The sequence below is a fragment of the Armigeres subalbatus genome, chromosome 2, assembly GCF_024139115.2.
Source record: "Armigeres subalbatus isolate Guangzhou_Male chromosome 2, GZ_Asu_2, whole genome shotgun sequence".
NCBI classification, from domain to species: domain Eukaryota; kingdom Metazoa; phylum Arthropoda; class Insecta; order Diptera; family Culicidae; genus Armigeres; species Armigeres subalbatus.
Genome location: NC_085140.1, coordinates 155,040,039 through 155,066,473, shown reverse-complemented (window position 1 = coordinate 155,066,473; position 26,435 = coordinate 155,040,039). Strand labels below are relative to the sequence as shown.

The 26,435-nt window shown below is 42.6% G+C and overlaps 3 protein-coding genes across 5 annotated transcripts in view; 2 read left to right on the top strand and 1 right to left on the bottom strand.

The window, feature by feature from the left end:
• The window catches only part of LOC134211051 (chitotriosidase-1-like), a 49,898-nt gene extending 41,214 nt beyond the window's left edge, over positions 1-8,684 (bottom strand). Inside the window, exon 1 of the mRNA XM_062687614.1 lies at positions 8,564-8,684. Coding sequence (XP_062543598.1) covers positions 8,564-8,657 — 94 coding nt within the window. The 5' untranslated portion in view covers positions 8,658-8,684. The remainder of the gene's footprint in view (positions 1-8,563) is intronic.
• LOC134211048 (gelsolin-related protein of 125 kDa) overlaps positions 1-24,594 on the top strand; it is a 33,705-nt gene extending 9,111 nt beyond the window's left edge. Inside the window, exons 1-3 of one of the 3 annotated variants that reach the window (XM_062687609.1) lie at positions 8,660-8,796; positions 8,986-10,730; positions 23,861-24,594. In XM_062687609.1, the coding sequence (XP_062543593.1) occupies positions 8,989-10,668 (1,680 nt within the window). In that variant the 5' untranslated portion in view covers positions 8,660-8,796; positions 8,986-8,988 and the 3' untranslated portion in view covers positions 10,669-10,730; positions 23,861-24,594. Of the gene's footprint in view, positions 1-8,659; positions 10,731-23,860 lie in introns of those variants that run through there. The other 2 variants (XM_062687610.1, XM_062687608.1) reach the window with 2 other exon arrangements.
• LOC134211050 (G-protein coupled receptor dmsr-1) overlaps positions 1-26,435 on the top strand; it is a 454,370-nt gene that overhangs the window by 344,667 nt on the left and 83,268 nt on the right. The window lies entirely within an intron of this gene.

Genomic DNA, 26,435 nt, shown 5'->3' with positions numbered 1-26,435 from the left:
TTAAAATTATTTTGCTTCAATAAGCTTAACTTGGCATATGTTGTCTATCATGTTGTGGTGTATGATTGGTTTCATCAACAACATCGGTTTGACACTTATACTTATATTTATACTTATACTTATACTGTTTTTTGGCTGCTGTGTTTGAGCAGTTTTATACTTTTCCATCAACTGTATTTCCAAACGATTCTTCAAAAGAATTCCTTAGAATGTTTTAAAGTAGTAGTAGTTTTGTAGTAGTAGTGCTTTTGTAGTAGTAGTGCTTTTGTAGTAGTAGTGGTTTTGTAGTAGTAGTGGTTTTGTAGTAGTAGTGGTTTTATAGTAGTAGTGGTTTTGTAGTAGTAGTGGTTTTGTAGTAGTAGTGGTTTTGTAGTAGTAGTGGTTTTGTAGTAGTAGTGGTTTTGTAGTAGTAGTGGTTTTGTTGTAGTAGTGGTTTTATAGTAGTAGTGGTTTTGTAGTAGTAGTGGTTTTGTAGTAGTAGTGGTTTTGTAGTAGTAGTAGTAGTAGTAGTTTTGTAGTAGTAGTAGTTTTGTAGTAGTAGTAGTTTTGTAGTAGTAGTAGTTTTGTAGTAGTAGTAGTTTTGTAGTAGTAGTAATTTTGTAGTAGTAGTAATTTTGTAGTAGTAGTAGTTTTGTAGTAGTAGTGGTTTTGTAGTAGTAGTAGTTTTGTAGTAGTAGTAGTTTTGTAGTAGTAGTAGTAGTAGTAGTAGTAGTAGTAGTAGTAGTAGTAGTAGTAGTAGTAGTAGTAGTTTTTTTTTTCTTCCTAAACAATGGAGGGGGAATCTGCTCAACAGACATCCTGGGTTGACCAGGAAGTGCTGGGTTAGGGGCCACCTCCAATGAGGGAGGCAGGGTTGCATCCCCGACCAGCTAAACCGTTTCCATTGCCGCCAAGCCCATCGTCCCTTCGGTACAACCAGAAAGTAATGCTTCAAAGGGGGGCCAGTGCATGACGCACCCTCGAGGTTAGCTGCGTGTCCTTGCAGCATCGAACATCGTGACTCGCTTTTTTAGAAGAACACCATGGTATCGTGCCAGCGCATTGCCGGCTTTCCAGGTGGCCTTACCACGCCCTATGTCCTCGGAAGGTGGGCAGGGTCGACTTCGCGCCTGCTTCCCTCTGCACGACTGGTATCAAGAATGATGATGCCGCGTGCACCCCAAATTGACCTTTCTGCGATAGGGCCTATTCGCCAGCACACAGAGGGACTTGCCGACGCGAGGCCTACGCCTGCCCCAGCCTTGACGAGGACCCCTTTCCGTCCTCGGGCTCGGAACCCGCCCGGTTGACCGACGCCGTGAAAGCGACGATACCATGTTGTTCTTCGCGCGGCCACTTGTTCGATAAAAGGATCGAGTTCGACCACAGAGCATGACCACCGGTATGACCCATGAAGCCGACTCCGATCCCTTCGACCACCTCTTATTTGCGCCTGAACTAGCCATCCTTGAGTCCACGCGCCACCTTCTGTGTAGCTCCGAGACGATTTGGGCGATAGCCGATAAAACGGCGTTCCAGCCAACTTCGTCTTTACACATCCTCCGAACTAGGTTGTCCGGGTAGTGTCCAGACCACATGTGGCAAGCATGTGGTCACGCATTGCGCGAAAACGTGAGCACACGAACAACACGTGATCCGCCGTTTCCTCTAAACCTGCGCACACCAAACACTCGGGTGAAGCCGAGCAAGCCAGCTGCTTTACCTGCACTTTGATTTTGCAGCACGCTTAAACGCCGGGCACATCGAGCCATGGGGGATGCCATGGGGTGCTTGCTGTTCACAGCTTTGCTGGAACAAATCAAACAATTGGGAGGGTTCGTGCAGCATTGTGCCTTATGTCCTCCAATCCGCAGCGTCGGCAGAGATTGCTTCTGTCAGGGCCTTTGCAGTCCCATTGCTTGTGCCCCGGTTCCAGGCACTTGAAGCAAACTTCGGGTTGCTCGTATATGCGCACAGGGCATACCGACCATCCCACCTTGACGCTCCCTAACTTGACTACCTTGGAGGCGTCCGCTGCAGATAGCCGAACCAATGCTACCTGCGTCCCTGCCGGACCTTTCCGTAGCCGAACGGCTGCGGTGGGCGTCTCCACTTCACACTGTCGCCGCAGTGCCGTGACGAGCTCTTCGACTTCAGTGATCTCGTCCAGGTCTTTAACCCCTAGATTCACCTCCGTCGTGAGTGCCCTCACCTTGACCGTCTCGCCTAGGACCTCCTCCGCCAACTTCTTGTAGGCGGCGCCCTTTTGCGAGACGCCCCGCTTCAGCTCGAGTATCATCTCGCCCATCCGGGTACGTCTTATTCGACGTACGTCGGCGCCGAGTTCACCGAGCTTGACGTCACTCCTCATCGCCTTCAAAACATCCGAGTACTTAGCCTCGTCCGCCGTGATGACTAGGGCATCGCCCCTGGAGCGATTGGCGCCTACCCTAGACTTCTTGCTACCCTCATTCGCCTGGGCCTTCTTTTCGGCCCTTGACGTCTTCGGTTTCCTCTTGTTCTTGACCAGGGTCCAGGAGGCGTCATTCCCCTCTATTTCCCTGGTCTGGGGCGGCTGAGAACTTTCAGCCTGCCGTAACCCCTTACCACCGTCTTTTCTGAGTGGACGGACCTTTCCAGGTCCTTCCTCCCCCGGTTTTGGAGGTACCTGACCGGGGTTCAGCTTCCCAGCCCCACTACCCTTGTTCGGGGTAGTAACCCTCCGCGTTTTGGAGCGGCCCCCAGGGAGCTCATCCCCTGGAGACTGTCTCCCCTGTTTTTGTGTCTGCTCCGTTGGAGCAGTCACCCCCGACGTACCCGCAAATACTTGAGCCTCAGTCTGGGTAGACTTTGGCACCACCGTCTTAGCTGGCACGCCTTCGGTCGACCCCCTGGCCATGCATCCCCTCGGCACGGGTCGCTTAACGCCTTGGGATTAGGGGTTAGGGACGATGGTCCCGGTCTAACTCGCAGTGGCCATGGGGAGGGGTCGTCAAGCCCTTGGACAAAGTCCCTGCTGCCCCCAGTAGTAGTAGTAGTAGTAGTAGTAGTAGTAGTAGTAGTAGTAGTAGTAGTAGTAGTAGTAGTAGTAGTAGTAGTAGTAGTAGTAGTAGTAGTAGTAGTAGTAGTAGTAGTAGTAGTAGTAGTAGTAGTAGTGGTGGTGGTGGTGGTGGTGGTGGTGGTGGTGGTGGTGGTGGTGGTGGTGGTGGTGGTGGTGGTGGTGGTGGTGGTGGTGGTGGTGGTGGTGGTGGTGGTGGTGGTGGTGGTGGTGGTGGTGGTGGTGGTGGTGGTGGTGGTGGTGGTGGTGGTGGTGGTGGTGGTGGTGGTGGTGGTGGTGGTGGTGGTGGTGATTGGTGGTGGTGGTGGTGGTGGTGGTGGTGGTGGTGGTGGTGGTGGTGGTGGTGGTGGTGGTGGTGGTGGTGGTGGTGGTGGTGGTGGTGGTGGTGGTGGTGGTGGTGGTGGTGGTGGTGGTGGTGGTGGTGGTGGTGGTGGTGGTGGTGGTGGTGGTGGTGGTGGTGGTGGTGGTGGTGGTGGTGGTGGTGGTGGTGGTGGTGGTGGTGGTGGTGGTGGTGGTGGTGGTGGTGGTGGTGGTGGTGGTGGTGGTGGTGGTGGTGGTGGTGGTGGTGGTGGTGGTGGTGGTGGTGGTGGTGGTGGTGGTGGTGGTGGTGGTGGTGGTGGTGGTGGTGGTGGTGGTGGTGGTGGTGGTGGTGGTGGTGGTGGTGGTGGTGGTGGTGGTGGTGGTGGTGGTGGTGGTGGTGGTGGTGGTGGTGGTGGTGGTGGTGGTGGTGGTGGTGGTGGTGGTGGTGGTGGTGGTGGTGGTGGTGGTGGTGGTGGTGGTGGTGGTGGTGGTGGTGGTGGTGGTGGTGGTGGTGGTGGTGGTGGTGGTGGTGGTGGTGGTGGTGGTGGTGGTGGTGGTGGTGGTGGTGGTGGTGGTGGTGGTGGTGGTGGTGGTGGTGGTGGTGGTGGTGGTGGTGGTGGTGGTGATGATGGTGGTGATGGTGATGATGGTGGTGGTGGTGGTGGTGGTGGTGGTGGTGGTGGTGGTGGTGGTGGTGGTGGTGGTGATGGTGGTGGTGGTGGTGGTGGTGGTGGTGGTGGTGGTGGTGGTGGTGGTGGTGGTGGTGGTAATGATAGTAATGATATGATAGTAATAATAAGTAGTAGTAGTAATGTAGTAGTAGTAGTAAGTAATAGTAGTAATATTAGTAGTGATAGTAATAGTAGTAGTAGTAGTAGTAGTAGTAGTAGTAGTAGTAGTAGTAGTAGTAGTAGTAGTAGTAGTAGTAGTAGTAGTAGTAGTAGTAGTAGTAGTAGTAGTAGTAGTAGTAGTAGTAGTAGTAGTCAAGTCACTATTGTCAACTATTTTGAAACTATTGACTAAGATTTTTTTATAAAGCTTTATGTATCCATCGGAAGATGTTTTGTTTATGGCGGAAATGAAATTACGGATCTTGGAAAAATGATCACTCTGAAACATCGCCAGCCATTTAATTTAATTCGCTGCTCCTATTGGCATTTCACCAGTAGCTAATTGAAGGTGTTTTATGTCACAGTTTTTATAATTGATCCTCTATGATCGTTATGTAGCGAATTATTTTTTAAATTGACAATCTTATTTACTCTATTATTTACTGTGTTTTGTTCCTCCAGAAAATAATTTTAGTGGCCACGCAAAATTATAACAACTTATAATTATAATGACCAAATGCTATCATTTTTTTCACAGCACAAATCCATAAGACTTTATCCCTCATTAGGCATCCATTTAAAAATTTGTCTAAAAAATTCAATAAAATATAATTTGTTCTCAAGCGGCTTTTTTGTAGATTTTGACAGATGTAATGAAGGGTTTGCTCTAAACAAATATTTATTGAGTAGATTTTGAAGATTGCATGCGCTGTCGAATTCCATAGCAAAAATCGTTTATGAATACGCACATCAAGTCGGAAAATCTGCGTATTTTATAAATTGAAAAAAATAAGTAAAAATATTTAAAAATTTAGAGAGCATGGTCCTCATTACAAGCAGGAGGTCGAGCGTTCAATCCCAGGCTCGTTGTACATGAATCTTCTTTATTTTTGTATCGTTTTCTACCAAAACGATCCTACTGTTCCTGTCGCACTAAAAATTCCAAAAACATCCGTGGCACCTATGACAAATCGTTAGAGTTCTCTGCCTCGTTCTTAAGTAGGCAGCTAATCCAATGATCGTAATTTTCACTTATTCTCACGAGCAGAGAATGCTCATTCACACAGATATTCGCCGAGAAATAATTTTCAGGAAAGAAGAACAGAGTGATAACCATATTTCGATCACTTCCAGTGGCGTAAACATTTGATTTGCTTGCAGACTACTCATAGTTTTAAGTTGTCCTGCTTTTCACTGATATTGAGTAAAATTCCCGTGGGGTTAGAAGATAGGGCAATAATTTAACTTAGTCACTGAGTAGATAAAAGTTACCGAGTAGGATTTTTTCTTCTGAGCTCGTTCTAAGAGAAAAGAGTGGTGAGTGATAGATGTTTTCCGCCACAAATTACGAAAAAAATATTCTCCTTCGACCCAAAAACGCTTGATTTCGTCTCATCGAACTTGCAACTGAAATTGGAAGTCACTATTTGGTCACTTTTTCTGCAACTGAAAGTCACTATTTGGTCCCTTTTTTCGTCAGCTTTGGTCACTAAAGTCACTATTTTGAGTGGCTTCGGTCGCTACCAGCCCTGAAAACTGCATAAAAACGTCATTAACAAAATGGATAGGGACTGGAGGGATAGATGTGAGCCAGCCCAGGACTGCAAGGTAAAGAGGTATAGACAAAAACAAAATCTTAGGGGACAACTACAATGATACAGACATCATGCACGCGTACAAAAAAGGATGAGATTGAGCAACGACTGCTACGCGCACATAAAATTTAGCGCGCGCGAGTCTCACGAAGCTTGTGTACCTCACATTAACATTGGTGAGTCGCATTGAGACATCTCAATGCGATCGATGGGTACCCTTATTTAATTGACAAATCAATATCATTGCAGAGTCTCTTAATTCTCGTGTATACATGGATGAGACAGTGTGCTATGAGCTGCAAAAGCTGCACAGATTCAGTGCGACAAGAGAAACTAGCGCGCACATAAATCAACTGAGTGAGCGTGTCTCAATGTACGTCTCATGAGACTCATCTCATGCGCTAGGAATGCATAGCTAGCGTTACTTAGGCGACGGTATTATTGAATGAAAATTTCCCGTCCAAGCTGTTTTACGCACCTCCGCCGTTGTTTGCAAAGGTTTGCCATGGCAAACAGCGCATGAGCTGATCGCATTGAGATGTCTCAATGCGACTCACCAATGTTAATGTGAGGTACACAAGCTTCGTGAGACTCGCGCGCGCTAAATTTTATGTGCGCGTAGCAGTCGTTGCAGTCATCCTTTTTCGTACGCGTGCATGATGTCTGAGCACAATACAAGTACAGTGATCGTTCGCTAATTGGGGCACGACCTCACCCCAACTAGCGAATGCCGTTCGCTAATTGGGGCGGTTTGACAAGCGTCAATGTTGTTTACTTTTTGCATTGAACAAAAAAAAATTTTACGCGCCAGAAAATATCGATCCCGCCAAACACGGAAACAAAACGTCAACGCGTTTTTGACATCACGATCTGACGTTTAGCTGCTTTTTAATTGGGTTTCGCCCCAACTAGCGAACCCCCAACTAAAAAGCGCCCCAACTAGAAAAAACCCAATTAGCGAACGTTCACTGTATATCCAATTCACGAATTAGCTAATTCATTTTCATAAGGATTTAATAAAGTCTTCGTAAAACAAAAATCATGAGAAATATTTTATTTGGCTAGTAGTAGCAAGATTAATTTTGACAGATATCGAATCATTTTGCATCGATGTCTTATTGGGATTGCTGGTAGCACCAGCCATTCTAATGGCCGAGTGATTTTTAATTTAAAAAACTGTCACTTTTAAGTTTAATTCTCCAAATGAGACAGACCCTTAAATTTGAATTCGCTAACCGGACCAAAGCCTAAGGGGCAAGCCAGAGTAAACGCGACGCGACAGTGCCATTTGACAGCCTGTTGATAATGATTGTTATTCTTTTATGTGAGTCGCGTCGCATCGCTCGTCGCGTTTACCAGTCAAGCAGTTTGACGAACATTGACTCCGCCCCCAAGAAAACGCTTTGGTTGCTGCTTTGTTTGAACGTGTGTGAAGTTGTTCGAACAACCATTTGACAGTTGGCGGCTCGGTTGGAAAAAAATAAAACGGTTTGATTTTGGTTTGAATTGTAGGGGGCGGAGTCGAGGTTCGCCGAGCATGTATGAGCATTTGTAGTAAAGTTGCACAAACCCCCATATATTTTTTGATGGTTGGTGCTCAAGTTGGCGCTTCGGTCGTTCGTGTGTGATATTTTTGGTCGAATAAATTGATTGTTTGTGGCGCTGTTGGTAAAACTTGATGGATGTTTGAATAAACGAGAGGTGGAGTCAATGTTGGTCAAACTGCTTGACCGTGTGTACGTTCCATAAGGGTCTGTCTCATTTGGAGAATCAAACTTAAAAGTGACAGTTCGAAGATTAGAAAATCACCCGGTCATAAGAATGGCTGGTGCTACCCAGCAATTCCAAAAAGACATCGATGAAAAATGATTCGATATCTGTCAAAAGTAATCTTGCTATATGGTTATTCGATCTATATAATAAAAATGAAATGGTCTGTGTTCGTATCCGCATAACTCGAAAACGGCTGGATAGATTTTCTACATTCCTTAAGCAAATATATCCGTTGTCGTTTCCGACGGGTTTATATGATATTTTCTCATGAGAAAATCACGAGTAAGGGTGAAGAAATTATGAAAAACTATTATTAAGATATTTCGCATGGGCAGCTCAGAACGCGCATTTTCGCCTACTATGCAGGACAACGTCTGCCGGGTCGACTAGTAGTTATATAAATGTTGCTTTTAAGTTTAATATCCGTTTAATTTTCCAAATGAGACAGACCCTACGTTTAGGTTTAGACAAGGCAAATGAATTAATCAAGTCGCATGAATCGAACGCGAACTGAACGTGTAAACACCTTAATTCAATTCACTTGAACGAAAAGAAAGTTGAACATGTTCAACTTTTGGCAAGTCAATTGAATTCAACTGAGTTGTTCAATTCACTTGCCCTGTCAAAACGTAGCATTGCCGAGCCAGAAAATTATTTCCTTCAAATTGGTATTTAATACACTAGCGATTGAACGTTCGCAGTTGTTTGATTCAGACGTATTGCTTTGAAATATTTCCTTCCATCGTTTTCTGCTACGGTTTTCACACAGCTCCGAATGACGTCACGGTTTGCTCTGAGCATGAGCAGTATCACCACCACACATATGAGATTCTATTCAGTAGGAAACAAAAAGGCCAATCACCATCTGGAATTCAAATTGGATAATAATGGCGGCAATACGACAGTAATATAGATTATTTTTTCCTATTGTCGGATGACTACTTCAATATCTATCCCAGAGATTGCCCATTATTCCAATACATTTATGGGTAGAAAAAATATTGATTTTGACATTTTTAGTTACCTACCCGGGCAGACAAAGCATTTTATCTTCCTTTCACTTCTGGCAGCGCTGCGTAATTTCTTTTTGGCTCGTTCGCATCGCATCTCTGATTCCAACATGGCGGTCGAAAATTTCCGAGTGTTCAGTGTTTTGTTTCCACGCTGTCCCGAATAAAAGATATTTTCGGGGTGATAATCTGTGTCTCAGTGCATGTAATCAGTCTGAAAAGTTGGATAAAGTGGCGGTCTACACCAGAAAGTTGTTAATTATCTTTTGGGAATCAATTAAGCTGTGGAAAATTAAGTACACCGCATAGGCGTCACTTTCATTTTTGCTGGGTCGGAAAAAGAAGAAGCTTCGCGTACAATTTTCGTTGTAATCGTTCGCATATTTATGAGGGTCCCTGGTGATTTTCACTTGTAAAACAGTGCTCAAATATATTTTCAGGTGATGGACAATTATGGCACGATGAACAATTCATACGGGAACATTGTGTACAGTGGTCAGATAAGTGAAATTACACAACTGCAAAACCAAACAGTGCAGTATCAATATCAACAACAAGAACAAGTTCAGTATTTCGACGCACTGAAAGAAAATCAGTATCAGGAGCGAGAAACTATAATTACTAATAACGTCACGACTGAAGCTCCCTGCCTAAACACTGAACAAGTAGTTTATCAAGCACCAGAACAGGAATTTCCGGTTGCAATGGAGGAACCGGCACCAGTTGAAAATCATGATGCCCAAGCTGAGACACTTGAGGAAAATCATCAGCCAGAAGAACCGGCTACCGAAGAACCGGCGATTGAAACAAATGGTCAACAGGAGACCATGGAAGAAGAGCACTTAGAGGAAGAAAAACAAGTGTCTGAGGAGGTGAAAGAGGAAGTTGAAAAGGCAGATGAAGTGACTAAAGAAGACAATGTAGATGAAGCAGCCGCAGAAGAAAAGAAAGAAGAAATAAAAGAGGAAGTAAAGGATGAAACTGATAAGGTTAAAGTTCGCCGTAAGGATGGAACTCCTGCCGATTTGGAAATTTGTCGGGTGTGTCAATCGAAAGAGGAACTGAGCGATATTTTTGAATTCGACACATCAGTTCGAATTTGTGATTTAATTATGAAGATTTGTACCAATGTTCGCATAGCAGAACGTGACCACCTTCCGCATAAGATCTGCAAAAGTTGTGTTGATAAAGTCCGAATAGCATTCGAATTCAAGACAACCTGTGAAAAAACAGATAAGGAGTTACGACAAACATTAAAACGAAGTTACAAATCTAGGCGAACTACGGATTTTGTAATCGTTAACTGCCCCATGTCGGATGAAGACGAGAATGATGAAGAGCCCCAGGACGACGATGAGTATAAAGTTTCTCAATCAGAAGTTGAATCAGAACCGGTAACATCAGACGACAGTTTTGCGCCTTCAGGCAAGAAAAAGAAAACTCCGAAGCGACGTGGACGTCGAACAAGAAGTGAACCTGTATCAGCCCCTGAACCACCAGTAAAACGAAGACGAGGGCGTCAGCCCGGTTATAGCCCAAAAGCTGCAGCAGCAGCCAAAGCATCATCATCAAAAATTGCAACCCCTGTTGTAGATACTCCCCGTCGTCGTGGTCGTCCGCCAAAGAACAGTCGATCTCCGGGACTCGCAAATGTGGTTTACATTGAAGCACCCGATCCCAGCTCATCGGACAGTGAGGACGATAAGCCCATCAGAACACGCAAAACCCACGACTGCACCAAGTGTGATGAAACATTCAACACCGGTGTTGAACTTAAAGAGCATTTGCAATCCCACAAAGGAGATCTGTTCCCTTGTACAAAGTGCGAGAAAACATTCAAGTCGAAGGTCTATTTATCGAATCATTTGGAGCGACACACGCAGGACGAAAAGAAACGGGAGGAGAAGCTGAAGGCAAAGGAGCAGAAAAAACAACAACAGCGACTCAAGGAGATCCAAAAACGCAAGGAACACGAAGAACGTCTCAAGCGGCAGAAAGCTCAAGCGGGAAGCGCGGAGAAGAAGAAAAAACTGGAACCAACGCCGGTCGGTACCGGCCGAGATCTTTTCAAATGCGTAGCTCCGCTCACTTCCACTTACTGGAGCGACAGTTTTTCGGATTAAAAAGCGACGATCGGGCTGTGGATATATGGCTATCGTGTGTGTCAGACTGCTGAAAGCGTGAGGTAAGTCGATTTTTATACTTTTTATCCTACATGTTGCAAGAAATGCTGTCCCTGTTGATGAAACTAGTATACAAACAAATAACAAGCAAACAGTATTTATGCAAGGAAAAAGAAAGGACAGATATTTGGGGAAAAATCCTCAAAAGATCAAAGGCAAAACAAAGAGTATTCTATATAAACACGTAAACAAAATCCTAATTGGTGAATCCATTAAAGATATAATTATTTACATTTTTTAGTTAATGGACCAAACACAATGGATTCATTTGCGTTAGTTTTGATAGTTTTCCCATGATAAAACTGTCAAAACGCACGCAAACGTATATATTGTGAAAATGATTTCATATTAAAACGCCAAAGGAGAAACACAGAGTGCACTGTGTAAGACGTATAATGCGTGCCATATGCTATGTTCGCAATACGAGCTTGTAACCTGTTGGCTATTTTGACGACATTTATTTGGTCGTTATTTTAATAACATGTCTATAATAGTGCAAACATAGTTATATACAAACATATTTTAAGCAAAATTTGTCATACCAACTTATCTAACATTCTCACAAATTCGAGAAATCATTTGAAGAAAGTTTGCAAAGATCCTTATTCCCTCAAGGCGTAAAGCGAATTAATCATCGAATGATTTCGAAGCAGGAAATCTTTCTCAAAAATTAAAAACGAGCTCATTTGTCTTCCACAACTCATTACATTATGATAGGGTGAATATACGAGATAACACTTTTGTCTTCAAACTCTTTCAGTAATTCATTATGCTATATGTTAAAAATTGATATCACTGCTAACTAATCTTTCCAATCCTGGGGGGCTATTTTTTTTCTAGGGAGGGCTAAGTCCCCTTAGTCATTCTAAATCTAAAACAAACGATATCGGCTATGTTTTATCGATAATATCGGATTCTGAAATATCGTATCGATAAATTAGACCCGATAAATATCGGATTTATCGATATCGGCACACTGAACACCAAGCTGTGAGGCGGCAATTTCCCAGTAGGGGACGTAATTACATACCATATGGGCGCCTTTGATTTCCATCTGGGCTCGATGATCAAATTCAAAGATGAAGACCAAAACTAATAATCTCAATCTACTGACAACGTTTCGCTCCGGGTAGTTATTATCGTTTCTTAATAGAGGAATTGTTTAGAATATCTTGGCTGGGGTGATCCTCCCTATTCCTGAAGAAGGATCTTTCTGAACTTCTTGGATAGGAATTCCTCAAAATGTTTGCAGGAGAAATTGCCCTGAACCCTTGGAAGTGTGATTTCCCATGATTCTTGAAAGAACGTTCCAAATAATCTTCGAGGATCTTTGAGAATTCTAAATTCATTTCTTCAAAATTAAAGAAGGTGTAAATCCTCAGAATAGCTGATGCATAATTCTCCAGAATTTACCTACCTGAATACCTGGTTGGCTACAGTGTCGATACACCTATGCCGGGCGTATTGTAGAGCTCCATAATCGCCGGTCTTGGGCGATGTTCTTCCAGTTACCCCGAACGTTCAGGGTCCCCAGGTCCGATTCCACCGCGTGCAGCCTGCGTGTTCGTGGCCTTCCACGAAGTCGCCGGCCCCTATCTGGTTTTTTGTTTAATGTTGTTTTTGCTATTCTTTCTTCCGACATTCGCAGTAAGTGAAGCCCGCTGAAGTCTGCCGTATTTTATACGATTCACAATATTTTCTTCTTTGTATACTTGATACAGCTCATGATTCATGCGTCTGCGCCACACACCATTTTCTAGTTTCCCTCCGAGTATTGTACGCAGCACTTTTCGCTCGAAAACCCCGAAAGCTCTCCGGTCCGCCTCTTTTAATGTCCATGCTTCATGTCCATAAAGGGCCACTGGTAGAATCAGAGTTTTGTATAGAGCAAATTTCGTTTCCGTCTGCATGTTGCGGGACCTAAGCTGGTTACGTAATCCGTAAAAGGCCATATTCGCAGCATTAACACGTCTTTTCACTTCACGGGAAACGTCATTGTCACATGTCACAAGCATTCCAAGGTAAATAAGTCAACAACTTCAAACACATCCCCATCAAACTTTGTCTTGGTAGAGTTAATGGTTAAGCCTATCCTCGCCGTCTCTTTGGGGCAAAAGTCTCCACTACTGCTCTGCGATCGATTCCAATAAGGTTGATGTCGTCCGCAAAGCCCAGGAGCACATGTGACCGTGTGATGATAGTGCCGTTCCTCTGCACGCCAGGTCGCCTAATAGCGCCTTCGAGTGCAATGTTGAATAATAAATTCGAAAGTGCATCACCCAGCTTCAATCCGTTTAAGGTCACAAACGAGGTTGATACTTCGTCTGCAATCCTAATACTTGATTTCGAGCCATCCAGCGTTGCACGTATCAGTCTAATCAGTTTCGCCGGAAAACCATGTGCGGATATTATCTGCCACATCTCGTTTCTCTTCACTGAATCGTACGCTACTTTGAAATCAATGAACAGATGGTGAGTCTGCAAGTTGTACTCCCGGAATTTATCAAGGATCATCCGCAGGCTAAACTGATCTGAGCTGAACTGAGTGTGTGGTATTCGCCGACGAAGGACTCCTCGAGCGATCTCAGTCTGTTAAACAGGATACGCGACAGGATTTTGTGCACCGAGTTCAGAAGGGTAATCCCTCTGTAATTGGCACACTCTAGTCTGTGCCCTTTCTTATAGATTGGGCATATGAGGCCATACAACCAGCCGGCAGGCAGTTCTTCATGCTCCCATATTTTCTGAATAATGTGATGGATTGATTAATTCAGCTGCTCACTTCCGTGTTTGAGAAGCTCGACCGGGATCTCGTCCTTCCAAGCAGTCTCCAGAATTTATGAGAGAGGAATTCTCTCTAGCAGCACACATCATACCGATCTGGTGGCAGAGCTCACTGAAATTAGTTGTACTTAAATGGGTTGAATTGAATTACCGGGACAGGCAAAATTCAAACGATCATAATTCTGGGAATTATTAAGGTCTGAGGGAAGCTCTCTCGCGGTAGAGCGCTATTTTCGTACTAAAATGTCTATAACTCGGAATTGGAAACGAATTTCGCTTATCCCAACTGACAATCTCTTTGAAATTTATCAAGGAATGTTCCTGCAAAAATTCATGGACCTACTATTTCCCAAATTTGAATTAAGCTCTAAATACTGAACTATTGTAGAACTGAAATTTTCGCTTCTCAGTACCTCTCTCCGATGATTTGAAGCACAAAGGAACCGAATTTCGCAAAACCCAACTGACAAAAGTTTTGAATTTTTCCAACGATCATTTTGATGTAATAAAAAGTATATGTGACCGCAATAAATTTTGCAGGAAGCTCTTTTTACTTCAACCAAGTTTTTTAAATTTCATACAAAAGTTACCATTTCGGGAGAGCAGCCAACAGCATATTTTCTTGTGGCGCACGGCAGGAAAGGAGCGATGAGAGCGATAGAAAGTCCGTCAACTTTGTATCTAGCGTGACACTAGAAAAAAGCGTATTCCTATTTGTGAACACGAGGATACCAAATATATAAATTGAAATCAAATATAGGAATGAGATGAGATAAACAATTGAAAATAAATAAGACAAATCAAACAAATAAGCCAAATTAAACAAACAAGACAAATTCCTTCGGAAGTTCCTCCAGGAATTCCTTCGAAAGTTCCTCCTGGAAGTCCTAAGGAAGTTCCTCCAGGAATTCCTAAAGAAGTTCTTCCAGGAATTCCTTCGGAAGTTCCTTCAGGAATTCCTTAGGAAAGTTTTTCCAGGAATTCCTCCGGAAGTTCCTTCAGGAATTCATTCGGAAGTTCTTCCAGGAATTCCTTCGAAAGTTCCTCCAGGAATTTTTTCGGAAGTTCCTCCAGGAATTCCTTCGGAAATTTCTCTAGGAATTCCTTCATAAGTTCCTCCAGGAATTCCTTTGGAAGTTCCTCCAGGAATTCCTTAGGAAATTTCTCCAGGAATTTCTTCATAAGTTCCTCCAGGAATTCCTTCGGAAGTTCCTCCAGGAATTCCTCGGAAGTTCCTCCAGGAATTCCATCCGAAGTTCCTGCAGGAATTCCATTGGAAGTTCCTCCAGGAATACCTTCGGAAGTTCCTCCAGGAGTTCCTTCATAAGTTCCTCCAGGAATTCTTTCGGAAGTTTCTCCGGGAATTCCTCCGGAAGTTTCTCCGGGAATTCCTCCGGAAGTTCCTCCGGGAATTCCGCCGGAAGTTCCTCCGGGAATTCCTCCGCCTGGACGAACTTCCGAAGGAATTTCTGAAAGGAACTTCCGAAGGAATTCCTGGAGGAACTTCCGAAGGAATTCCTGGAGGAACTTCCGAAGGAATTCCTGGAGCATCTTCCGAAGGAATTCCTGGAGGAACTTCCGAAAGAATTCCTGGAGGAACTTCCGAAAGAATTCCTGGAGGAACTTCCGAAAAAATTCTTCGAAGAACTTCCGAAGGAATTCCTGGGGGAACTTTCGAGGAATTCCTGGAGGAACTTACGAAGGAATTCCTGGAGGAACTTTTTTTATTTTGCTTCTTAGTCTTATCTATGTTATTTGTATTATTTGTCTTATTTGTCTAATTTGTCTTATTTGTTATATTTGTCTTATTTGTCTTATTTGGCTTATTTGCACCAGCATCACTGTTATCACCCAAATTCTTTTCAAAGCTTTTGTGGAAACCTTGTACAGAAATCTTCTCACGATATTTTCTAATGTTGCTCTAGAAACGGCTCATGTTTTCATTTTCCAAAACCAGCTGGAGTTTGTTTATTTTGATGTTCTCATTGCGTGATTGGTCGGCGCTGCTGCTGTTCTCTCGCCGAACAACTGCATGAGTGATAAATTTCTTCCGCATTGTTGCCAATTCCTTTTGTTCTCCGTTTACGGCAAATTCTCAAGCAATTGTAAACTGCATAACGCGACACCGCATTTTGGCGACACTGACAGCGTCATTCTGGCGGACTGAATTGGGCAATTTTCTCTCTCAGAGAGTGCTACCACGTGCTTTTTTAACGGAAAACCCTTCCCTCAGACCCTAACCGATTACTTTGGCAGCGAGTAAAAAATAGCATTTTTGACATGCTCTCAAACCATCCGGAATATATCTGGTATCCGACGGTTCTAGCATAAATTTGAACATGGTTTTCCAAAACAAGATGAATTTTCCCGTACAACAGTAGCAGTACCAAAAAAATCGGTAAATAATTCACAGAGTTATGGTCATTTGATTTTGATAAAATTTTGCCTGTCCCGATCATTCTGTCCAACCCCTGTGCACAGCACGGTATTTTCTCCAAGAATAAAAGCAAATCTGGTCACCACGAGGGGGGGTTTGGCGTCGTTGGATTGTTTCGCTCTTTTGTTTTTGATAACAGAAGAAATAGTGGATGACAGAGCAGAGAAAAAATAACTCAAAGATAAGTTAAAAAAACGCAACGCTGGGTACTTTTTTTCTTCCGTGTAGGAAAAAGGTGTACATTTTGTTCAAATATTACGTAACGCGAAAAACGTTGTTTTAAGAACCCCCTCACCGCCTCGTATCAATCTGTAACAAAACTTAGGCTTTGGTCCGAAATACAAAACTTAGGCTTTGGAATTTGAAATACGATAGAATAAATGATCATGGATTATATGTTATATGCCATTTTGAAGATATGGGAGCGTCCACAAATTACGTAACGCTTAGAGGGGGAGGGGGTTGGTCGAAGTGTGACGATCCATACAAAATTTTCAGATGTTTCATACAAATAGTGTAACAAAGGGGGGGGGGGGGTGGTGCAGAGGTTTCTACTCTATTCAGAGTCCCGCCAGTAAACCTTCTTAAAGAAAAAAAAAATATTTTAATTCACGAATCGGACCAAAGCCTAACATTACGTGACGTGAAAATAATGCTGGGAGCACTTGAACTTTTTGCTTGCTTCTTATGGATGAAAATGTGAACAAGTCGAATTGGTGTCTTCGCCGATGTCGTATTTCTAGGTATTGGCAGTACACTAGTTTTGCCAACAACGCTATTTTTTGTTTGCAATGACGAAAAATGGGCTTTGTGGGGATGCAGAGGTTTTCTCGGTCTCTAGTAACAACAATAACTACACACTTATATTCCTCTCCTTTCCCAACTGACTGGAGCTGTAGATAGTAAATACCAACCTTTATTCACTTGGATCGTAGCGCAATTACCAGTTCTGACCAGTCACGGAGCAACGGAAGCAACCATTGACACGTACAGTCAGTCTTAGCTATGTTAAACTAAGCTACATCCTTGTTTAGATTAGATATTCCAAGTATTCTATTAGCATTTCCGCAGTGATTAATAGAAAAAATCTCTGCCCGCCAATGCATGAGTATATATCTTGTGTGGCAAGGACAATGGATACACCATGTCCAGGGAGTCAAAAATGTTTCCCACCTGAAAACATCCTGGGCCGAATCGAACTCGTTATCACCGGATTCGAAATCCTACGCCAAAGCTCACTAGACAACCCAAATCTGTCGACAACTAGACTACACAGAAAAAATAAAGAACCTAAAAAAAAGTTTAAAGAACTCAACTTTGAATACGAAGTATAAATTTTTAACTCAATATTAGGTAGTTTTCTCACTCCCTCTCATGAATGATATTATAAACAAAGAGAGCTGCATCGACCCAACGTATGCTGTTCCGTGGAAGAAGCCAAATTTGTGTTGTTTTCACCATAGTCTCGAGTGAGTGAAAATAACATAAATTTGAGTTGGTGAAACTTCATAGTGGGTGAAAATTCAACACGGGAGTAAAGGCAAAGTACTCACCGGATTTTTTCGCATTTTACTTATTTTTGGCTTCTTCCACGCAAGGGCGGATTTGAGTGAAAGGAACCGTAAGGTGAATTTTTTCGCGGTTCCGTGTAGACAACCCAAATTAATTTTTTGGAAGCAAATGGTGTTTTCCCTCTATGTTGTCCTGTTGAACTATCTCATATTATCAGATGTAGAAATATATCAAGTTTCCGATAGTAACAAGTAACAAGCGAACCGAATTTTTCTGAACAAAATAATCAAAATCCATAAATTTCTACAGGAGAGGTGTTAGGTACAAATGACTTTTTGTTTAGCTATCTGCTACAATTAATAGATATGAAATTATAACAGTTAACACAACACGAGATTTATTTTAATTTTTTAGGCCTTGAAAATTCACTTGGCAGGGCATTTGTAAAACTGCCTGGAAGTCTGCCTGTTCTTGTAATTTAAAATGATAATAGTATTCCACTGGACATTTTCCTTAGTACAATTTGTTTTTTGACAAAACACAAGCGATTTTTTTTATTTATTATCTGCAAGTTTAGGCTATCGTCTTTCGTCTTACTTTTACTCTATGTTCTTTATTGTTTGATTCATCAACAGACAACTTAGGTCCTAATGATGCTTATCCTAATTAATACTAATAAAAGTAATTATAATAAAATCATCGTTAATTATGAAACATCGCAGAATAAGTTCTTGTTAAATTACGACGGATCGTCTGTCAGAATAGGTTAAAATCAAACCTGGGGCAACATCGCGGTGCATCGTTGACTGCCCGTTGTAGATCCACCAATGCTCCACGCTGTCCGTAATTAGTTCTTAGAAAAGGTATCCTCGGCATTCTGTTATTTTATTTCCAAGTGCCCTAGGTCGAACGTTCAAGTTTACTGATTCCAGAATTTCAGGGCAGTCGATTCTGCCTTGGAGCGTATCAGCAACGACCATGGCCCGTGCAATGTGCCTCCGCAATTGTAGGCTTTCAAGATTAATCAATTGACAACGGCTGCTATAACTTGGTAACCGGAATGGGTTTCCCCATGGAAGCAACCGAAGAGCAAAACGAATGAAGCGGCGTTGAACAGATTCAATTCTTGCTGATCCGTTCTGGTAATTAGGATGCCATACAGGGGAACAATATTCCAGCGTAGATCGAACCAGCGAACAGTATAGTGATTACAAGCAATAAACATCGGTGAAACCCTTGGCGACGCGAAAGATGAATCCTAATGTTCTAGAAGCCTTCTCGATCACGTAAGAGACATGATGCTTGAATGTTAGCTGCGTATCTAGAATAACACCAAGATCCTTTATACAGTTCACACGTTGCATCACAATTCCATTGAGCTCATAGTTGTAAATTATTGGCTGATGTACACGAGTGAAAGAGATCACGGAACATTTGCTAGGATTAACAACCATCCGGTTCAATGTGCACCAAGCCGCAAATGAATTAATATCTTGTTGTAGGTCCATTGCGTCAGAGATATACCGAATTAGTGCATAGAGCTTCATATCATCCGCATACGACAGTCGCGGTCCTCGAAGCACATTGTTTACATCGTTGAAATACAAGAGGAATATCAAAGGGCCAAGATGGCTTCCCTGAGGAATGCCTGAGGTTGCCAAAAATTCAGTGGACTGAGAATTGCCTACCGTAACAGACAGTCTCCGTCCGGTGAGATATGAATGGAACCAGCGCAAAAGATAACCAGCAATGCCAAATCTTTCCAATTTCGCAACCGTGATAGCGTGGTTAATTTTATCGAAAGCTGCAGATAGGTCCGTGTATACAACGTCCGTTTGTGCTTTCTGTGCAAAGCTGTCGGTAATGCTCGAAGTTAGGCACAAAAGATTAGTGGTCGTAGATCTGCCTGAGATGAACCCATGTTGATCGGCACTCAGATGTTGCTTACAGTGAGATATGAGTGGTTCTGTTATAACTAGCTCGAATAATTTGGATGCAGCGCACAAGGATGAGATGCCGCGATAATTGTTGACATCTTTTCGATCACCCTTCTTGTACACGGGAAACATTGTAGCGGTTTTCCACACGGACGGAAAAAGTCCACTGGATAGCGATTTGTTGAAAATCAATTGAAAGGGAGCGAGCAGAAGTTCGATGTGCCTTTTCAAGAACGCAGACGGAATGCCATCCGGACCTGGACTCATGGATGATTTTAACTGCGAGTTAGCTCTACGGATCATTTCTGCATCTACGAAAAATGTGGCCCAAGTGATCCCGACTGCAGGAACGTTATTAGCAGCCTCAGCGATTGTGACATCAGAGATGACTTCGTTACAATAGGTGCTCACAAACTTGTCGGCAAATAGTTGACAGATGGATTGGAGTGTAGAGGCCACTTCCTCGTCCAGAGTCATTGTTGTAGGGAGCCCAGCTTGTTTCCTTTGTTCATTTATGTACTTCCAGAACGTTTTAGGCCTGGTCCTCAAGTTTTGCTGTATATTTTGCTGATATTGAGAAAAACAGAGTCGGCTAACAATCTTGGAACCGTGTTTGGAATAGCGCTTGAGAGCAGCTCTTTTGGCAGTTTTTATTCTACGAAGCTGACGTGTCTGCCAAGGACAACTATAAGGAGCGACGATTTTCTTAGGAACATGTCTTTCAATCACGTGTCCAATAATATGCGATAAAGTCAATGCCGCATTCTCTGCATCACAACCGCCAAAAATGTCAACCCAGTCCAATGTAGCAAAGAACTCAGCAATGCTATGATGATCGGCGTTATGGAAATTGTAGATTATGGGCTGGGTGATGGAGCATGCAAAATTAGCGGAGCAGCGTCCTGAGCGCTAACAAAACACAGATCCAGGCTGCGATTATTTTCGTTGGTAACGTGATTGATTTGACGTAACGTGGCTGTGCTGTAGTAATCGAGGAGTTTGGAGGCGTGACTGTGTAATGAAGATCGTTCCATATCTATGTGAAGGAACTCATTTTTTAGAGATTGTGCTAACGTAAGAACTATATCACATACATAAAACGCGACGCGAGACTGGACACAACAGAGCAAGGGATGTGAATGATATGTGATAGATATGATGAAGGAACCCGTTGCAGGAGGAACTCCACGAAATTCCTGGCAGATTGAAATCGCCGATAATGATGATTTCGTCCGAAGCATTAGTCATTTCTATCACTGACAAGCCTGATTGTGTGTGAGCTTCGATCAGTGTATCATCGCGAACACGATCAGGAGGTATGTATAGTGCACACAGGAACACCGAACGATGGGAAAGCTGGAGGCGCACCCATACTTGCTTGACACATCCCCATAAGTCGTTGTAAATAACTCTTGCTTTCCGTTTTTTATTCACTGCGATTAGGACGCCTCCTCCAGTTGATTTGCGACTGTTCATGGGGCCACGGTCGCAGCGAAAAACTTCGTATTCAGGCCCAAAGACCTGACTAGATAGGTTACGGGAGTCGAGCCAGGTTTCAGCCAACACAATCACATCGTAGCAATCATCGGACGTGGCAAGAAAATATTGTTCGACATCACAGTTCATCCCACCGGGGTTCTGATAATATATCAACACTTCGTCAACGCAAACGAGGTTGGAATCCACAAACGGGGCTCTAGAAGTTTGAATGGCATCAGGCGGTGAAGGTTCAGGGATGTAAGAGTACTTACCTGCAATAGCAGGTTGGGAGCTCCCCGATCTACATCTAAGTTCAGGGCCAGGACGACTTCGAAGAACGTTGGCTGCAACAGGCGCGACTGAACTAGAGCAACCGGGAAATTCTCCCAAAATGCTTTTCATGGGGCGTCCTGGAGATCCAATGGAAGCTTGTTGACTTGCGTTGTGGACCAGCAGAGAGGAATGCGAATCTCGATGGAAATCACCACCGGGTGAGGTGCGGGAATTTTGAGCAGCATGAGGCAACGAAGGTGGAGGTCCTGGGTCCTGGGTGGAGGAAAATTCGTCACGCAGAGAAGAACTACAATCAGAAGAATACTTGCCTGTGCAAGCATGGTGGAAGCCCCCTTTTCTACCACCAATCTCAGGACTCAGACGGCTATGATGATCGGAGGCAACAGAGAGCGGGACTGGATTGGGGCGATCAGGGGCTTCCAACAAGCTTTCTATTGTGCGTCTGGGTGATGCGGAGTCTTCAGGAGAGGTGATTTGGCATCGTACGGAAGGACGTTGGGCGGTTTCGCAGTGGTTTTCAATCAACATGCCGGATCCTGTCCGGAAGTGGGAGTCAGAAACTGGGAGGCGTTCGGGTCTGGAGATATGACGTGTTCACACGGGGCATCCATAGGTTTTTTGAGAGGTCCTCAAACTCTCGGAAAAGTATTCCTGTCGGCCAGGTGTCTGGGCGGAGTGCGACTTCCTTTAGTCTTACGGCCAATCCGACCTTGAACGAAACGAAGCTCATTCTACTAGTATCGGCACCTTTCTTCACTAGCGGAATAACCTTAACGGGATCTTCGCACTGGACACATTCTTTCACCAGTTTTTCAATGGACTCGCATTGCACACTAGGATGTATTCTTGAGAGATACAACCAGAACTGCTCGACGGATTCAGGGACAGTAAGAACCTCAGCAGAAACAGAGCAAACACTTGCTCTAGTATCGCTAACAAGAGATTTGCTGATGACAGGCTATCATCGCGACGTCGTTTTAAAGGTGGTTGGCGTAAGAGAGTTCTCGGACTGGACCGATTCGGAGTAGTAAGAGCGATGCCTTTCGACAACTGAGCGATCTGATTTCCCTGCTTTACGATTTCCGCTTTGAGTTCAGCATGGGCGATCTCATGTCTCTCGGTAATTGCCTCGATCGTGTTACCGAGCGACGAAAAAGTAGACTTGAACCGTGCACATTTCATGAGTTTCGCGCAAGCGTCGCACATCCAGAGCAAATTGGAATACGAGTTGTTAACATTTACGAAGGTCTTCGTTAATTTAATGCTAGAGCACCTCAAATGGATCATTCTATCGCAGAATGCCATGCAAGAGATGTATTCTTCATTGTTTTTAACGGGCTTGGCGCAATGATAACAGGCGGATTCCATAATTAGTTTGGTGTTATTCTGCTTTATGAATCAACGGTGGAAATGCTCTAAGCACGGACAGTTTGAAAGTACGGTCGCCGAAAAAGTGCAGCAAGGGAACAGTGAAGCGAAAGATGTAAACACCAGAGCATTAGTGATTAATCATAGATTTAATCATGATTAATGAATAATGGGTTATTTAATCATTATTCGTTAATCATAATCATACAAAAATTACGATTTAATCATTAATCACTAATCGTTGATCATAGAATTTTACATTTAATCATTAATCACTAATCATATTCATAATTGTTTTGAGTTTATTCATTAATCATCAATTTTAATCATTGCATACATTGCTTTTATTCATTAATCTTCAATCATAGTCATATAATTTTTATACCTTTTAATTTCCCAATTTGGAAGAAAGGTTACTTGCTTACGCAAATCATTCAATATGATTATTCATAATCATTAATCATTAATCATATCTATCCTTAATCATTAATCATACACATATGTCAACTTTTAATCACAATTGGTAATCGTTAATCATACTTCAAACGTTTTATTCATTAATCATAATCGTTAATCATTGTCAAAAATTAATTTATTCGTTAATCATAATCATTAATCATTGTCAAAAACAAATAAATCATTATTCATAATCTTTAATCATAGAGTTGAATGATTTAATCATAACAAATTTAATCATTCATTGGAAGCTTTATTCATTAACGCTCTGGTAAACACAACACCGTGATCGACTAATAGTTTTCACAATAGTATGTACTATGTGAAGACCAAAAACATGTGTTTTGAGGAGAAGAATATTTATGAAATATGCAAAAAATATTCACTGTCTACCGGTGGGAATCGAACCCACAATTCCCCGAGCAATTCCCAGTACGCAAAACGGATGCGCTACCACTATGCTACGGTAAACTTAATGCTACCCTCATTAAGGTACCCTAGCGGTAATGTGATAGATACGGTCCAACCCCCTACGACAATTATTGGTTCATTCACACTCATCCATACTCTCTCTTCTCCATCACGTGCTTTCTGTTTTGGCCCACAGCGTCGAAGTGGAAGAAGATTTTGCAGAACTAGATTTTTTCAGGACTAATTATAATAACTCATTATGTTAAATCGATATTTATCTAACTCGGCAAGTTTCGACAGATAAACGTACAGCTTAATATTTGCACGGATTGCTATTGTCCGTTTATTTAAAACTTTTATGTACAGCGGCCTGCGTTTCTTGCATATATATCGAAGGATTTCATCACTTATTGTTTGATTTTATCAGCTAAATGATTTTCTTTTTCTTCCACAGAACATCCCGAAGAATGAATCTGAATTCCCCGAACCACGGTGCCATCGAGATCGTCTGCGAGTGAAATAAGTTTTATTTTCCTGTTCCATATATTTTGTTTTTCATAATGTTTCTTTCGCCGTGAACCAATTTGCGTGGAAGAAGCCATATCGTCTTTTGATTCGGTTTGCGTGGATTGCTCTGAACGTGAAACTTCTAATAGTGTGTAAATATCATGCTAAAATATTTTTAAATACCATCAGAGAAAAAAACCCTAATAATCAACATATTTCTAGATCGAAAAGGTACTTTGAGTAACGAAAATGTTAGGATAAGGTATAGATTGAATGTAAGATTCTTAATTCTTTTGCTGCTTATTGATATTGACAGAAAATTATTTTCACATTTTAGTTAAGGCTACAGATCACACAAACATATTTTCACGAATGATGATAAGCATTTCAGAACAATCAAAAACTTCATTCAGAAAGAATGAAACAAGGAAAATCATTACGGAACAGCCAGTACTAAATTCGAAAAGGGAGACAAAACCTAAGTTGCTTAGTTTAGTGCAATGTTCATCATAGAAGCAAAAACAACAGATTATTTAATTAGATGAACACTTTAATTCGAAATAGGTTGTCATCATACTTTACGGTCTTAGAAAAATTATAGGTTTTCATCCGATAATCGTAAGCATTTGGATTGCTCTTTAGAATGCATTCAATAAATAAGACAAAAACTGGTAAAACATAGTTTTATATCTTTCAATTGATAATTTGTGAAAATTCCCGTTCTCTTTATACACCATAAAACACCATACAAACGTGGCTAAAAATGTGTATTTTGGGCAAGAACTAGATAAAACTTTTGTAAAAATGTACGAAACCCTACTGCTTTAATAACCATCGACGTGGTAAAAAATATACTCAGCGGCGTGGTAAACTTTTTAGCGGCGGCGCGCATATTCATTTTTACGGCGGCGGTGCACAGGTCTATCGAGAAGGAGCTGTAGCCCATCAAGTAAGAGTATCATTGCAAAACTTCCAGTAGTTTTGATATAGGTACAGTCGGAGAAACAGCACGAGTGCGAGATAATATTGCACATTCACATGCACATTCAGTTGTAGATTTAATTGTTTCCACATACCAAGGCCGTAGTGGCCTAATTAGTAGTACATATACGATGTTCCCATTCAGCTCGGTCCAATGTTGACCGTCGCGTCGTGTCCGTTGGCGTTCGATCGTTGTCGGGACCATTTTCACCGGGTTACTGTCCGACATTCTGGCTACGTACTAGACCCATCCAAGTCGTCCGATTCTCGCGATTTCAACGATAGATGGTTCTCCCAGCAATTGATGTAACTCGTAGTTTATTCGCATCCTCAATGTTCCGTCCGTAATCGGCACCCCCCATAGATGGTACGCACCACTTTCCTTCCGAAAACTCCAAGTACGCGTTGGTCGTCAACGAGCATTGTTCAGTTCTCGCGTCTGTAGGTGCATAAACCACGTACTTTTTAGGGAGGGGCGGCGTCAAAAAGTCTACGTTTGTCTACGAAGGGGGACGAGGGTGTGTATCAAGATTCCAAAATTATTTTTATTTTTAATTACAATCAGTACAGCACCTACGTGCGAAATGGATACAAACGGAATAAACGGAGTTGAGAAAAAAGATGGACTGGATGATCCAGGAGTACAAGAGGAAATAGGAATACACCGGTCCGGAAATTTCACAAGAAATTCTTTGCAATTTTCACGGCAATAATTTCGAATTTCATCGGAAAATTCTTTCCTCCATTCCATTCTCCTACTAGTCGCTAGAATCGCTAGAACTGGAAATGGAGTCCACATCGCGTCCATCTTCTTTATACCTTCAGCGAACTGTTCTAACATTCTGTTAGAATTGGAATTGAACGGAAAAGCTCGTTTCCAATAAATAATCAATTATTCATTCCTAGCATATTGGCAATTCGTTAACCAAGACGAACCTCTGCCATAGAATCCTAATCTCCACATTTCAATAAAATTCCGCATGAACTCGTAGCAAGTGCAGAGGTATACTCGGCTTGCAGTAGGCGCGTAACTGCATCATCATTTTCTCCCCATCCCCAACGACCGTGAGGACGCACAGTTGTGGGCTTCCATACAAATGCCGGACAAAACCTAACATGTTGCTCGAATTTTTCACCAAAGAGTTATTTTAGATCACTGAATTCATTTTGAGGTTAGAATTGTCATCTGACATATGGTATGCTACTCAAGTCAAAATCGTATTGTATGCTATTGATCAATTCGAGACCAATATTTGAAAAGGGTCTATAGCTATATATGTGGACGAAGAATCAGAAGGAATAAATTTTGGCTGTTACGCCCTTTTCAAATGTTGGTTTAGTATTCATTCCAAAATAGATCTAGTAATCCTCAATCAAACCCAACTAACACTACGTCATAATCCAAAAGGACTCTGGAAGTACACGGAACCGCGAAACAACTCACTTTACGGTTCCTTTCACTCAAATCTGCCCTTGCGTGGAAGAAGCCAAGTAAAATGCGAAAAAATCCGGTGAGTACTTTGCCTTTACTCCCGTGTTGA